The following is a 14,623-nucleotide window of genomic DNA, read 5'->3' on the forward strand; positions in this document are numbered from 1 at the left end:
CTCAAATCGATTATTTGCTACTTTGGCTAAATTGTGAGAGCAGATTCAGATTCAAGCGGTATACGCACTTCGGAAGGAACCGGTCAAGAAAAAAATCAAATGGGCAGCAGCGGCAGCTTAAGCAAGCCAGAGAGGGAGAAGAAAAGCCCCAAGAAATCGCTCCCTCTCCTTTGTTCTGCTGTTCGTAAAGCCATTTCTTGACCCCTTTCCTTCCGATCAGCGTACTAGCCTTCAGCGGGTAAAATCAAGGCAAAATTACGTGGAAAAACATAAAAAAACTTACTTTTACGATTTATTCGTATTCGAACTAAAAATCATAGATTTTACATTGGGACTCAGGGAAGCCACATTTGAAGATTTTCGAGCACAGGCTCAATGCTCAAACGTATTGTTCGATGGTTTTTAATTAAATGAATTACTCATGAAAAAGATAACATTGTTTTGCTTCTTTTGTCAAAGACAGATTTGTAAAATATTATTTTGCCATCAAGTTGCGTTTTTGTGATGTGCCCGAAAATCTTCAAAATCTGGCATGCCTGTTGGGACTAGAAACAATCTGAGAAATGTAACGCACCGATCAGTCTGATGGTTTATGAAAATCTGGTTGAAAAATTCCGATCGGTGCGTTAAATTTCTCAGTACACCCTCACCGAAAATCATGTTTTATTCATATGATTTATCGAGTTCAACCCTTATAACCATTTTTATTATTGTAGTACCTGAACTCAAAAAATCGTATGAAAAGTGGTATATTGAACTCAGAAAATCATGATTTTTGGTAAGGGTGTAAACAATCAGAAAATTTGAGGAAAAACCCTATTTTCAGTCACTTTGTGACCTATTTTTGTAACGCGCTGTAACGCCTGCAGTTGACCTAATCCACAAACCCCCCTCCGTAACCCGAAACTGTCAACAGAGCATCGATAAACGTCATCGCGCGAATGTTGTCGTCGTCGTCATTTTTCAACTTTTGCCTTGGTGCAGAACACGGAGCAAGAAACTTTTCTGCAAATTAGGCACTTTTAATATTCGCTTGCCACACGTCGACCGCCGCGGTTGTTGCCGGGAATCCGGAGTTCCGAGCACCACAGAGATTCGACCCGTCGTTTTGTGTACATAGTGCGTTTGTTTCGCGTCATCGTTCTAAACTTGGAGGAGGCTCCTCCGGAATACAAAGATTGAGCCAGTGACGAACCACCACCTTCACCTTGAGCAAGTGCAACTGGGCTGGAGAAGGGCTGTTGGCAACAAAAGCCCCCACGACGACAGTGTTTTTGTAAAGCAGTCACCCCCACTAATTGTGATATTGATCGGTTTAGTTACATAAAGTTAATAAATATAGCAATAAATCAAAAAAAGTCATCATGTCCGGCAAAAGTATTATGAACAAGTTTTTGCTGCGGAACATTGTCCAGGCGGCGGTCAGCTGCTCGTACTTTTGCGTGTTCTACCTGATGCTTCTGTGCCTGCTGGATACGGCCGGGGTCGGCGCGAACAAGATGCCCGAGGAGGACATCTCGATGGTGACGGAGTTGAGCGTAAGTGTGTTGCCCACTATCACCTCACATGAAGGTCTTCCGGCAGATTGGGGAGAGGGTGTAGTTGACATCAGGCAGGCGACAATGAACGACAATGCCCCTGAGATAAAGCTTCTGCTGGCGTCACGAACGCAGCAATGGGCAAACAGAACAGGAGTTAGAGCTCTTCTGTTTGATATTGTGATGAGTGTGTTGCGGGTATGAAAGCAGCACAAATCAGTACAAATTACTGCTTTGGAAACAAGCACTCTCTTGAGTACTTGCTTAGTCGACCAACAGAGATAGCAGATTTTGTATTGAAAAGATTATTCTTTGACTGCGGGAGCATACGACATCAAACAAATCTTTGAAATCTAGATTACATTTTCAAAACAACCAATGCGCCATGGATTTCCTAAACCTTTTGAGGACGGATCTGGAATTTGAGATCAGAGACCACAAAACTAACCTTTAGCACGACAAACTTTATCTATGTTTTTTCTAACGATCTCCGTTTCCACTCGATTGCTCCTTTCCAGAACCCCAACGTCGAAAGCAGTGGAAGTCCGGGCGAGAAAAAGTCCTCCGCCGGCGGCGGCCTCCTCTCGTCGGACGTGGGCTTCATGCACGCCTTCATCGCGTCCTTCTCGGTGATTATCGTGTCCGAGCTGGGCGACAAGACGTTCTTCATCGCGGCGATCATGGCCATGCGGCATCCCCGGCTGACGGTGTTTGCCGGTGCGATCGCCGCCCTGGCCCTGATGACAGTGCTGTCGGCGGTGTTCGGCATGGCCGCCACCATCATTCCGCGCGTTTACACGTACTACATCTCGACGGCGCTGTTTGCCCTGTTTGGGCTGAAGATGCTCAAGGAGGGCTACTACATGTCGGCGACGGAAGCGGCCGAAGAGCTGGAGGAGGTGCAGTCGGATCTGCGGAAACGCGAGGACGAGGTAGGGCCTTTTTGTACTCTGGTTTTCTTTTTTGCTTGCGTCTTCCCTTCCCCTATTTCTCTCTCTCTCCGACATCCCGTTATCTTTTAAGGACTGGTTCCTTTTGTTCCGTTCCGTTGTGACTAACCAAATTTTCTTTTATGTTTTGCTAAATGATTTATTTTTTGACTTCTTCCTGTTTTGTATATTTTCTTTCTAACTTCCGTTGCTTTGTGTGCCCTTTCTGTCCCTTTTTTCAAAATTGTACCTTCTAAGCAACAGCAAAAAAGGGTCTCTAAAATGATTCCACGATGAGTCAAGCGCGTCCCAAAAATAAGAGCGTGTTGCTGATAAAGTGTTGCAGCCCAATCTATCACATTTCGTGTTTCATTGATATAATCGCGCGCTACGTGAGATAGTAAAGTAGCGCAAAATCGGTGGAGGAAAGGAGGGAATCATCGACGAACTGTTATCGAACAATTAACTGTGTTGCTGTAGTGCCTAATGCCGATGAGAGTGACGAGAATGGTGGCACGCGTGGACAGAATCTGCGCTGGTCAATCCGACTTTGATATGTTTGAAGCAATTTGATGAAAGTTGTAAATCGTGTATAAAATGGTTTCGTCATCAAGTTAATGTTTTTGTAACTAATTGGGTAAATGTTTTGTAATTGTGTTTTCCTCATTTGTTGCTTTCAGTCTGAAGACATTTTCTAGGATTTGGGTTCGTCTTCCTGTTTTACTAATTATTTAAATTCAGTTCTTCAAAGCCTCTGTCCCGTATAAGTTCCGTCCCAGTTCCAAGAATCCTTCAGCACACCCCAAAGCTCACTAGCAGCCAAAATGACCAAAGTTAAACTTTATTTTTACCTGTTCTTCCGCGCACCTCCCACACCACTCTGAACTCGTTTTCTCCACGCGTCGTCGTTCAGCTGATGCGCTCGCTCAACGGAAGCCGCAAAGAAACGGTGGAACTGGTTCCGCTGAACGAGCACCTCGGCAGCGGTGGTACCACCTCCCCAATGGGACCCAACGGCGGCGGAAGCGCCCTCAACGGATCGATCCACTCGCTCGTCTCGAACGGGGCCACCGAACTGGCCCACCACCAACCCACCGTTCGCATGTCCGCATCGGCATCCGCGCTCAACCACCACACGGCCGCGGCCGCTGCCGGCTCCTCGAATCATCACCATCTCGCTAGTCATCATCTCAGTGATAGTAGAAGTATTAATAGTTTAACTAGAAGTAAGCATGCGTCGTCCAAAAGTCTCAACGCCATCGTCATGGATCAACAGCAGGCCCGGGCACGGTCTGGGGTGGCCGGAGGAGCGGTCGGTGCGGGCGCCACCGCCAACGGAACCATCACCACGGGCGAAGGAGGATGCGCGAACGACGTCTCGGAGGCCGGTTCGAACGGCGCAAGCAAACGGGTTAGCGAAGACTAAATGCGCTCAGCGAAAGCTAGAGTTAGATGTAGACAACCACCAAACACCAACCAACCACAAGCCACATGTGTTCTTCCTTCTTTTCTAACCCGCGCGGTGTGAATTTTTGGTTGTTGCGTTCGCCTTTCTTATGTTTCATTCGATTCTATCTCCACTCCACCCACCCAGCAGTGAATCATTTTTGTTTTGTTTTTGTTCTCCACCATGTCCCCCTCAAGCATTGACACTTCTTACACACACCATTCATAGATCTACACACATTGGAATTGTCTATTTCTATTGGCATTTGCAGCTTATTGCTCTTTCTCTCACCCCTTTTTACTGTGCACGAATTCATTTTTATCTTGTCCTCATTTAGGCTACATCGATCAAATAATATCCTTTCATAGTGCAACCTTTAAGGGTTAATGTCTGTGAATTAATCCGTTCTTCCTTGGGACCTTTTAGTAAACACCTACACAGCACACTATGCAGAAATGTTATAAAAAAAATCATGCATCATCCTAAACTGCTTCGACATCAATTAAAGTCGAAGATTGGTGCAGTACAAAAATATTAGGACGTGCATTTCTCACTTGTTTGCAGCAGCGAAGAACCGCCCACCTTCACACCAACTACGAAATATTGCTTATGTTACAGACATGACCAGAACGCTTTGGCGTTGGTTTTACAAAATTATGTCGTAATGTATTTTCTTTAATACTCAGTAGCGAAAATCATTCAATACCCGCGATGCTTGAACTTACAATGTTCCGTAAATGTCCTTTCGTCAAATCATCCCTGTTGCGATTTTCGGTTGTAGCCATTTTCAGCAAAATGTCAACTTTCATGCTCGGTATCGAAAACCACCCGCGTTTCGATACCAGTATTGCCTTAACTTGCATGGTTCCCTGAATACCCCCCAGGCGTATCATCACTCTCGGTCATTCTTGGTTGTGGCCACATCCGTCAAAATGTTATTTTCATTCCCGCCATCGAAAACTCTGAATCTTGCCCAAACTATGTATCACATTTCGGTAAATGGCCAACCTTCGGAACATCCTTGAGGGCATTGAGTGTACTTCCGATTTCAATGAAACTTTGTAGACATGTTATCTTAGGCTTATATAAGATATTTCAACATATAAAACACAATAGCTTATAGAACCTTTTCAGAAAAAAAAACTCTTGAGATCTTCAATATTTCTGACCCATAGGCAAGGTCTTTTGATAACTTATCCATGGTAGGTTCGGACAATATTTTTATCAAAATATCTATGATCCGGTTTCAAAAAAGATTATAAATAACACTTAAGTGCTTATAACTTTTGATAGGCTTGTCAGATCTTCAATATTTTGGGGTCGTTGGAAAGGTCCATCCTCCTCGGGATTCGAACTGACGGCCGTTGGAATGTGAGTCCAACTGCATACCAGGCAGTTGGACGCAACCGAGACAGGTCCCAGGGAGACGACCGGGCCAAAATTTACTTCCCGGTCCGACGGAAGGCGCGATCAGACAAATCTCGTCTCGAAAATGCCACCGGTCCCGCCAAAGTGTATCTGACCAATATTCCCCGAAAAACGTTACTTTATCCACCCAAAGGTGGTTGGTGCCTTCCTCGCATTTAAAGGGTAATGCTATCCAAAATAGACACAAAAGGGCGGACCTTTCAGTGTTCTATCAATTTGACACATTATTCATACCCAGGGTTGTTACGGCAGGCGCGGATTTGCAGGCTAATTTTATTCAGGAGCGAAATTCGCGCAGATACCAATTTTGATAAATAAAATAATTGAGAACGATAGAATTTCTTTCAAGTTACAAAGGAAAATATTATAAGCAATTAAATGAATTCAATCTTTTTCGTCGAGTGCAAAAACATCAATTTCTAATTTTTTTGACATAACTTTACAACTCATTTTTTTTAACATTTGCTGACCTGGTTTAAATAATATTTTTCTATAATTATTCACATGATACATTTAATTTTTATCTTCTGACTCATAGTTTAAACTTTTTCCAAAGATATAAACATAAGGATGTACATAAATGATTCTTAGGGTATGTTCCGGACTAGATTAAACCCTTAGATTTTTTTTTTTAGATCGGTACAGGCTTTCAAAGGTTCCAAGGCATATAGCAAACAATAAATACTATTTCAAAATTACAAAATTCGAAAAATTACAGAATTTCAAAAAGCTTTAGATCTTTTTAGAATTTTTAATTTTTTTCAACCTAAAATTTAAACTTTGAAATTTGTGGTTTATTAAAAATTGGAAGATTCTGTTGCCACTCTGATCCAGGAAGAATAGGTTCTACTCCCAATTATCAAAACATGACGAAATCCACTTAGCAATCTGCTAAAATTTCCGTCTAAAATTGAAAATTTCAAAATTTACATATTCAATTTAAAAAAAATTAGAATTCATAATTTGCCAAAACTTGCAAACTCAAAAACGCAAAAAGTTATATGAATTCTCACATTGAAAAATTACAAAAATAACATGGATTTTTTTTTAATTCTTAAATTCTTATTTTTTAAAGAAAGTTCTTAAATTATTAAATTATTATATTATTAAACTAATAAATTCCTAGCTGAACCAGCCTTCGGCTGTTAGCTCATTAATAAAGATAAATAAATAATAAATAACTAATAAATAACTAATAAATTATTAAAATATTAAATTATTAAATTAATAAATTATTAAAATATTAAATTATTAAATTATTAAATTATGAAATTATTAAATTATTAAATTATTAAATTATTAAATCATGAAATTATTAAATTATTTAATTATTTAATTATTAAATTATTTAATTATTTAATTATTTCATTATTTAATTATTTAATTATTTAATTATTTAATTATTTAATTATTTAATTATTTAATTATTTAATTATTTAATTATATAATTATTTAATTATTAAATTATTAAATTATGAAATAACTGAAATATTAAATTATTGTTTTATTAAATTATTAAATACCTCAATTTTTACCATTTTCTTAGTTCGGATCATTTTCGGAGTCATATTTTAGTTTAGAGAAATTTAGAGAAGAAAATAATAGAAATTTCGTGTTAAGATTTTCCGGAGTAAAATTTTGGCGAGAATTATCAAGTACAAAATCAATAGATTTTAAAATTTTGCTATTTTTTTGTTTTATGGTTTTTAAATTTTTAAATTTTTGAATTTATTTTTTTTTTGAATTTGTTTTCAAAGCAACGATATTTAAAGTGTTACAACAACTGCTAGTAATCTTTCAGAAATGGCGAAAAAAGTTCCACTTGGTGCAGGTGGGATTTGAATTCACAACTGATTAACGGTACTGATCCAAATGCTTTCTGAGTTATTTTTTTTTTTTCGTTTAAAAAAATGAGTCAATATGTTACTCTCTTCTATGTTTGCGCGCATTTATTATTTTATATGGGGCAAATTTCGCGCGGATTAGGCTTTGGGTCGGCGCGGATCTGGCGCGGATTTTTTTTTCAACTTTCCCATAACAACCCTGCATACTATCAGATTGGGTAGTCAGATCTTCATAAATCAGGGCACTTATGTAAGGTCTTTTGATTACCTATCAAACGACAGGTCCAATTATAGAACCGAAAAATGTTTTCATCAAAATATCTGAAATTCGGCATCCGAAAAGTGCATAAATAACTTGCTTGATCTTCTGAACTCGTTGGAAAGGTCTTTTCAATAAAAACATATTTATATAGTTTCTATTTTTACCAAAAGAGTCAGAAATAGATATTTTTTACATACATATTCAGGGGTGCTCAAAGTTTTTGGAGGTCGAGCCAAATTTGAAGCTAAAATAAGCTTGGGGGCCAAATTTACAAAAAAAAAGGTTTTTAAAAGAATAAATAACGTTAATTTAATTAAATAAATTTAAAAAAATGTCAATTCAAAATAATAGAATCCACAAAATAACGTTTTTGCCTTTCTTACTAAAGAAAGGTATAGGTTTTACTTTAAGCCAGGACGTCATTTCCAGCTTCGTAAATATGTCGATTCAGCATGAATTTTAAACCGAAAAATCGCTAAAAAATCACACTGCATCGATTTTCGACGCTCTATCGATTCACCTTGATAGAACTCGTCTATCTCGAACCCTCGAATTTTGAGAAAATAAATTCCGTGGAGGTCGAGTGATGTTCGTATGTGGTAAAATTTTGCAAAATTTTGTGTCGCGCCGTTCTCAGCTCCCATAAATCTGATTTCGATTCTCCTAAATGCAGATGAAAGCTAGTGTGCTGAACCCGGGCGAGTTGCCGCGCAAATTTCGAATTATCCATCTGTTTTCGGATGCGGCCAGACTTTTCCAGAAAATACACAGTTTCCAAATGAAAATATGGTCCAATTTTTTCATTTTCATATCTTTTATTTATCTCAAAAATTGCATTTTTCGAGCTCTACAACCTCCCAAATTTTCATCCAGATTCATAATATGGTTCTGGAGTTAGAGCCGTTTGATTGACCTACCATAAGAAACAAAATGCCTAAAAAGGTAAAGCCCACCTGGTGACCTTCGCCAACATTTTTCATTTCTGATTTTATTCGAAATTTCTTGCTACATTCATAGTACAGACCATGAGTGAGCATCTGAAACAAATTTGACATCGATCGGCAATCCCGATCAATTTTAGAACGATTTACTTTTTGCCTTTCTTACTAAAGAAAGGTATAGGTTTTACTTTAAGCCAGGACGTCATTTCCAGCTTCGTAAATATGTCGATTCAGCATGAATTTTAAAACGAAAAATCGCTAAAAAATCACACTGCATCGATTTTCGACGCTTCGTCGCCAAGTCGACAAGTTGTCAAGTTGAGCTTCGAATACTGGCGCGAGAATGCTGGCGCATATGTTTCGGCTCGACTTATACTCGTTCGTAGTAGCTTGTCTACCGATGTTTCCTTCAACATGTAAGATATCGTAGCTTTTCGGTTTCTTTTGCTCTGTCCGTTTTTGCATAACTGTCCAATGTTTATGCACAAACTTTTTTGACATAGGACATTCATCCGGGTACAATCAATTTGTTTCCCGTTTGCTCCTAAAATCGCCTTTAGGTAGGCTTCATTTGTCGTGTCGCTTTATTAAACAGAGTTCATTGGATTCCAATAGGAGCTTTCGAAGCTTCTAAGCTTTATATCGTTTTCAAAGTTTTCAATGCTCGCGACGCCAATGGCTATCTACCTAAGGTATTGCGATTGAGTGTGTAGTGGTGCGGTTGTAAAAATATCTATCTCTGAATCTCTCACTTTCGTAGACGCTGAATGGCTGTGCGGTTAACTCGGTTTTGCTTTGCGCCTGCTTTGTTCGGTTTTTGGGCTCGTACCAAAACTAGAAAACCAAAACCGCGGTGTGTGTGAATTTGTACGATTAAAAATATTCGATAGGTGAAAATTGTGTTTTCAATTTCTTTTAGAAAACACATCATTAATAATACCTTGCTTTCATCATAAGATTTTTTGTATCAAGTCGATGTTGTGAATTGAGAGAAGTTATATTCTTTAGTAAGAAAGGCTCTGTCTCACCCCTGGTGGGATTAAATCGGGTTTTTTGTCGGTATTGTTGATTTTATTGAGTCTCCTACGTTTGGCGAAGACTCGAAAGGCGAAATCACAAAAGGCGAAAATTCATTAGGCGAAATGTTTCAAAAGGCGAAAACCACATAAGGCGAAAACCACACAAGGCGAAAACCACATTTGGCGAAAAAATACCCAAAGTACGCGCCAGGTGGCCGTGTGCACCGAGGGTCGCGTACTTTGGGTATTTTTTCGCTAAATGTATTTTTTATAAAGCATTTCCTCAAATATTCCCGTTCTTTTTTCAAATTAGCTATTACAGATTTGTCAACAATTTTTTAGATCAAAACAAAGCCTCTAGATTACTATTTGGCACGTCAAAGTCAGATTCCCTTAAAGAGCAAAGTGCTCACTCGAAATCCTGACCGTAGGGGTTTCAACTAGCAGCGTACTGGACTTCCAGAGGTCGTGTGTTCGTTGCCCATACTCGAATGATCAAGATTCAGAATTAAAAATGCATAAACATTACACAATAAAACTATAGATCAACCAAACCAAGTAAAAGTTCAAATACGAAGTCTAGAGCATTTTTAAATGTCTACATCCAATTATCAATCCGATTATAAACATAATAAACCTATGAAAGCCAATAGCTTATAGAACCTTTTAAAAATACTCTACACTGAAATAAAAAAAAAGTACCAAATTCCTAAATTCTAGGAATTTTGGCTCCTTTCCTCATTTAGTAATTGGGTTTTTTTTATTACTTAATAACTGGAACACATTGGAAAGGGGCGGTACGACATTGCTCTTACGGCATTTCATTACACGCGTTAAAATGGGACCAAAGGCCCTAATAGCAATGTCGTACTTTTTTTTATTTCAGTGTAGATGTGTAAACAAACAATCCATCCTCGAACGAGCAAGATGAATTTTTTGTTTACACTTCGTACTTCATTGTCTGAAAGAAAGGAGGAATCCTAATCAAATAATACTTTTTCGCCATTTGAGCCATTTCGCCTTTTGTGCTATTTCGCCTAGCGTGGTGGGTCTACTTTTTCGCCTTTTGAATTTTCGCCTTTCGAGATTTCGCCTTTTGAGTTATCGCCTTTTGTGGCAATCCCGATTTTATTGTTTCAGGCATTTAATAAAAAGTTTTAAGCTGAATGTATTTGTGTTTAAAAAAATAATAATAAAAAATTGTTTTTATATTTCGAAAATGGTGAAATTACAATTGAACAATTTATCTAAAGGCGTAATTTTATCTATAAGTTAAGTGTGGCTAATGAAAAATCAATTCACTAAAATTCAAATTATTTTTAATAAACCCAAACATGCTCACAAAACAAACATAATTTCATAAATTTCAGCTGATTTTACTTAAGTAAGTTAAGTTTTGAAGTTTTTGAAAATATATTTTTGCTTCTGGTTTTTCGAGCCAATTTTTAATAATAGGGGAGGGGTGGGTTGATCGACGAAAGCTTTGTAAAATATTTGCAACAAACTTGATCCTGCGATTTCCACATTTTGTTTGATTAAATCAGTTGGTAGTCAACCGGATTCGTCATCTAACTGTAATGAGTTCGAATCCCGAAGGAAGTGCAATGAAAGTTTGAGGACCAATTCATAGAAGGGTCATCATGATTTGCAAATTAATAAAGAAAACTTATATTTTTGCAACTATTACAGAATTTTACCTAAGTCAAACTTGAATGTTTTTTTAAATATTTCCAAAAATGTTTGATGAAAGTTTTGACGATTGAAACGTGTGAAATTTGTTTAATTATTGAAATTTTTTGAACTGTTTATTTGTATCCTAAAAAGGGGATCAACATATTGTTACTTCATAAGTTTTTATATTAACAAAAAAATAAAAAAGATTCGCATATAAATGTTTAAAATAAACCTTAATTTGTTTTTTGTTTGTTTTATGTTTTATTATGCTATATTCTCTACCACAATGCACTCACGCGTACCACAGACACACACTTCCTTCACATTAACAGCTGAAACACTTCCGGTGCCGCTATTTAAACTCCTTCCTCAGTTTAATTTTTTATTATTTCATGTGCTTTTTCAAATGTTTAGTTCAACTTAAGTTTGCTTTTTAGTTGCCACGTGCTTTTGTACAAGTTTTGTTTTGTTTAATCCGCGCAAGCCTTCTGTAGAGCCAATCCGTGCCTAACCCAAGCGAATTGAACGGCCTGCTCTAACTAAATGTTCGAAACTGTGTTTTTTTCTTCTTCCCACTGCATCCGCAGATGGAAAAGGAAGCGTCGGCCACGTTGATCCAGGACGCCGAAACGGGCATCATCCGCAAGAAAAACCAACGAAGCGCGTGGAACCTGCTGCTGCGAATCCTGATGCAGGCGTTCACGATGACGTTCCTCGCCGAGTGGGGCGACCGGTCCCAGCTGACCACCATCATTCTGGCGGCCCGTGAGAACGTGTACGGCGTCATCATTGGCGGTGTGATTGGGCACGCCATCTGCACCGGGCTGGCCGTCATCGGCGGGCGCATGATTGCGCAGAAGATCTCCGTGAGGACTGGTGAGTTGGATATTTAATTGGTTTTTGAAACTTGCTGACTTAAAATATGGTTTTATTTTAGTGACCCTCATCGGTGGCGTCGTGTTCCTACTGTTTGCCGTGAGTGCGCTGTTTTTCAGCCCCGAAGAGGAACCAGTTAACGTTCCGTAAGGTTTGACCTCCCCCCCTGGATTATTGAAGAAGAAAACGTTCCACTGTACCATGCCTCATCTTGGCGCGCGCCTTTATTCAAGCATAGTTTACCACCCATCCATTTGTTGCCGTAGTTTAATGAACCTTATTGAAAACACACACACAAATTGATTGGAGTTGTTTGATTTGGAGGGTAGAAGTGTTTGACTGAACTGACTCAAAGAGCCTCAGTTTTGGTCAAAAATAAAATAAAAGCAGGGACGTAGTTTGAAGCAAGAAGCTAGAGTAAATCACGCATTTTTGTAAACCGCTTCTTCGTAGAAACTGTTGTTCAGAATTTTAAGGAAAGTAAAGTTAGAATCAATCGTGTTTTTTAGGTTTTTTGGACAAACAATTGAGTAGCAATTCTGACTGAAATTCGACCATTTTTTGAACAGCTCTGTTAGGAAACGAAGAAAGGAAACTTATCATTGCCGGTTTCTTGTCTTGAAGTCCAACAAGTTGAATGCTCTTTGAAGATTGTGTGCTTAGAAACAGAATGTAAGATATAAAATTGTGAAATATAGAAATAATTGGTAAATTTGATTTTTTGTTTAAGTTTGACTTTATTTCAAATGCTACCGATCGCTGTAAACCATGGACGGACCAGGTTTCGTAATTCTTGCACTTCCAAAGCACTCTTCATTTCGATAGAAAACAGCATACTGGCCGGGGGTGATCGCCCTCAAGGGTTCATCCAACTTTACAAAAACTTTGTGGCCGTCCGTTTCAATAACGCTACAGCCCACCAACGGCTTCGTGTGCTGAAATCTAAACTGGCACCTCAAAACCCCTCCCCGCACCCAATCGTCCGGCCGATTCAACCAAACAGGATCCTCGGCGAAGACCATGTCCGTCCGCAGCAGCGGATGATCCGTTCCAGCCACCAGATAGATAACATTCCTTTCAACATCCTTCCGAAACACAAAATACGGCTTCAAGCACCCTCCAATCTTGGCCTTCTGGCCAACCGTCCAGTGGTGCAGTCCCTTGTGCTCGCCCACGACCCGTCCCGTCTCAAAGTCCACAAACCCACCCGGTTTACTCTCGATGTACTCGCCGATAAAGTCCTGGAAGCTCCGCTTCCCCACAAAGCAAATGCCCATACTCTCCTTCTTCTTCGCAAACGCTTCCAGCCCAACCTCCGCAGCCAACGCCTTAACCTCGCGCTTCATCATCCCACCGATCGGGAACATGGTGCGACGCAGCGCTTCCGTCCCAATCTGGGACAAAAAGAACGTCTGGTCTTTGATCTCGTCCACGCCGGTCAGCAGTCGTACTCTGTCCTGCTCGGTGTAATTCTCCAAAAACGGCCCAAAGCTGCTTCGGCAATAGTGACCCGTGGCGATCGCGTCCGCGCCCATCCGTTCGCGAGCGTGCTTGTAAAACAGATTGAACTTGATGTGTCGGTTGCACAGTATGTCCGGGTTTGGCGTTATCCCGGCGCTGTAGTCTTTCAGGAAGCTCCCAAACACCTCCAGCCAGTAGTCCTTGACAAAGTTGACCTGCTCCAGGGGAATGTCCAGCTGGCGGCACAGCTTCTGCGCGTCTAGCCAGTCCTGTTCGCCGGAACAGTACCCGTTCTCGTCGATGAGGTCCCAGTTTTTCATGAAGGCGGCGCGAACGTCGAAACCTGCGTGGGATTTTTTTTTAAAAGGGTGAATAAATTTTATTGAATCAATGATGTTTTCAAAATGTTTTTATGTCTTAAAATAAAGTTTTTTAAAATGGCAAATTTAATAAAGTGAACCAAAATCAAAATATTGGTTAAGCCGTGTTATTACGTCAATAGACTTCAAGATCTGTATTCCAGAACACTCTGGAGTTTCCAGAACATGTCGAAAGTTTTTCAAAGATTTCAGCAATTTCAAATAGTCAACAATTGATGCCGAAGAGACCCACTAAACATGAAAATGTGTTGACATCCTAGTAAAATCATAATTCTGCGATTGAAGATTCCAAGATTTTTAATTGCAGGACACTTTGGAGGGTCCAACATATCTCAAAAGAGTTCCAAATTGTTAAAAACTAAACTTTTATTCTAATTTTATATATATTAAAAAATTATCAAGTTAGGTTATCAAGTTGTTCCAGGTTGGTCTAGGTCATCCTGAAGGCATTATCTCTACTACCATTTTAAACATTTTTCCCAGAAAAAGTTCGAAATGTTATTTAGTTCTTTTAGAAATTTATACTGAAGTCTTTAATTATTTCACAATATTCTTTAATGTATTATTTGCATTCACATTACAATTAAATTTTACACAAACCTTTCCGCTTCAGCAAATACGCCGTAACGGCACTATCGACACCGCCGGAAACACCCACCACGACCCTTCGAAACATTTTTCATTCTGGTGTAAAACCCATTCATGGATTTTGAATACAACCGCAATCACAACGATCCTGCTACAGAGAGTACACAAACTACTGTTACACAACAGTAAACAGCTGTCAAGCGTGAGGAGAGTAAACAAAAAACGGTACTTTCGAT

At 39.2% G+C, this 14,623-nt stretch overlaps 2 protein-coding genes across 2 annotated transcripts; one reads left to right on the forward strand and one right to left on the reverse strand.

The window, feature by feature from the left end:
• The first annotated feature begins 923 nt into the window (after positions 1-923).
• LOC6035912 (transmembrane protein 165) lies at positions 924-12,675 on the forward strand. The gene is made up of 5 exons (XM_038253591.1): positions 924-1,538; positions 2,057-2,470; positions 3,381-3,878; positions 11,670-11,958; positions 12,020-12,675. The coding sequence occupies exons 1-5, from the start codon at positions 1,365-1,367 to the stop codon at positions 12,106-12,108; spliced, it is 1,464 nt and encodes a 487-aa protein (XP_038109519.1). The 5' UTR covers positions 924-1,364; the 3' UTR covers positions 12,109-12,675.
• A 7-nt stretch (positions 12,676-12,682) lies between these two features.
• On the reverse strand, positions 12,683-14,578 carry LOC6035913 (mitochondrial tRNA-specific 2-thiouridylase 1). The gene is made up of 2 exons (XM_038253592.1): positions 14,400-14,578; positions 12,683-13,762 (listed from the first exon to the last, which is right to left on the reverse strand). Exons 1-2 carry the CDS (start codon positions 14,473-14,475, stop codon positions 12,708-12,710), a joined length of 1,131 nt encoding a protein of 376 aa, XP_038109520.1. The 5' UTR covers positions 14,476-14,578; the 3' UTR covers positions 12,683-12,707.
• Between the last annotated feature and the right edge of the window lie 45 nt (positions 14,579-14,623).

Source organism: Culex quinquefasciatus, chromosome 2, assembly GCF_015732765.1.
Source record: "Culex quinquefasciatus strain JHB chromosome 2, VPISU_Cqui_1.0_pri_paternal, whole genome shotgun sequence".
NCBI classification, from domain to species: Eukaryota; Metazoa; Arthropoda; class Insecta; order Diptera; family Culicidae; genus Culex; species Culex quinquefasciatus.

Coding starts and splice junctions, on each gene's coding strand:
- LOC6035912 (XM_038253591.1), top strand. CDS start 1,365: ATGTCCGGCAAAAGTATTATGAACAAGTTTTTGCTGCGGAACATTGTC. Junction 1,539..2,056: donor CGATGGTGACGGAGTTGAGC/GTAAGTGTGTTG, acceptor GCTCCTTTCCAG/AACCCCAACGTCGAAAGCAG. Junction 11,959..12,019: donor GAAGATCTCCGTGAGGACTG/GTGAGTTGGATA, acceptor GTTTTATTTTAG/TGACCCTCATCGGTGGCGTC.
- LOC6035913 (XM_038253592.1), bottom strand. CDS start 14,475: ATGTTTCGAAGGGTCGTGGTGGGTGTTTCCGGCGGTGTCGATAGTGCC. Junction 13,763..14,399: donor GTATTTGCTGAAGCGGAAAG/GTTTGTGTAAAA, acceptor AATCCCACGCAG/GTTTCGACGTTCGCGCCGCC.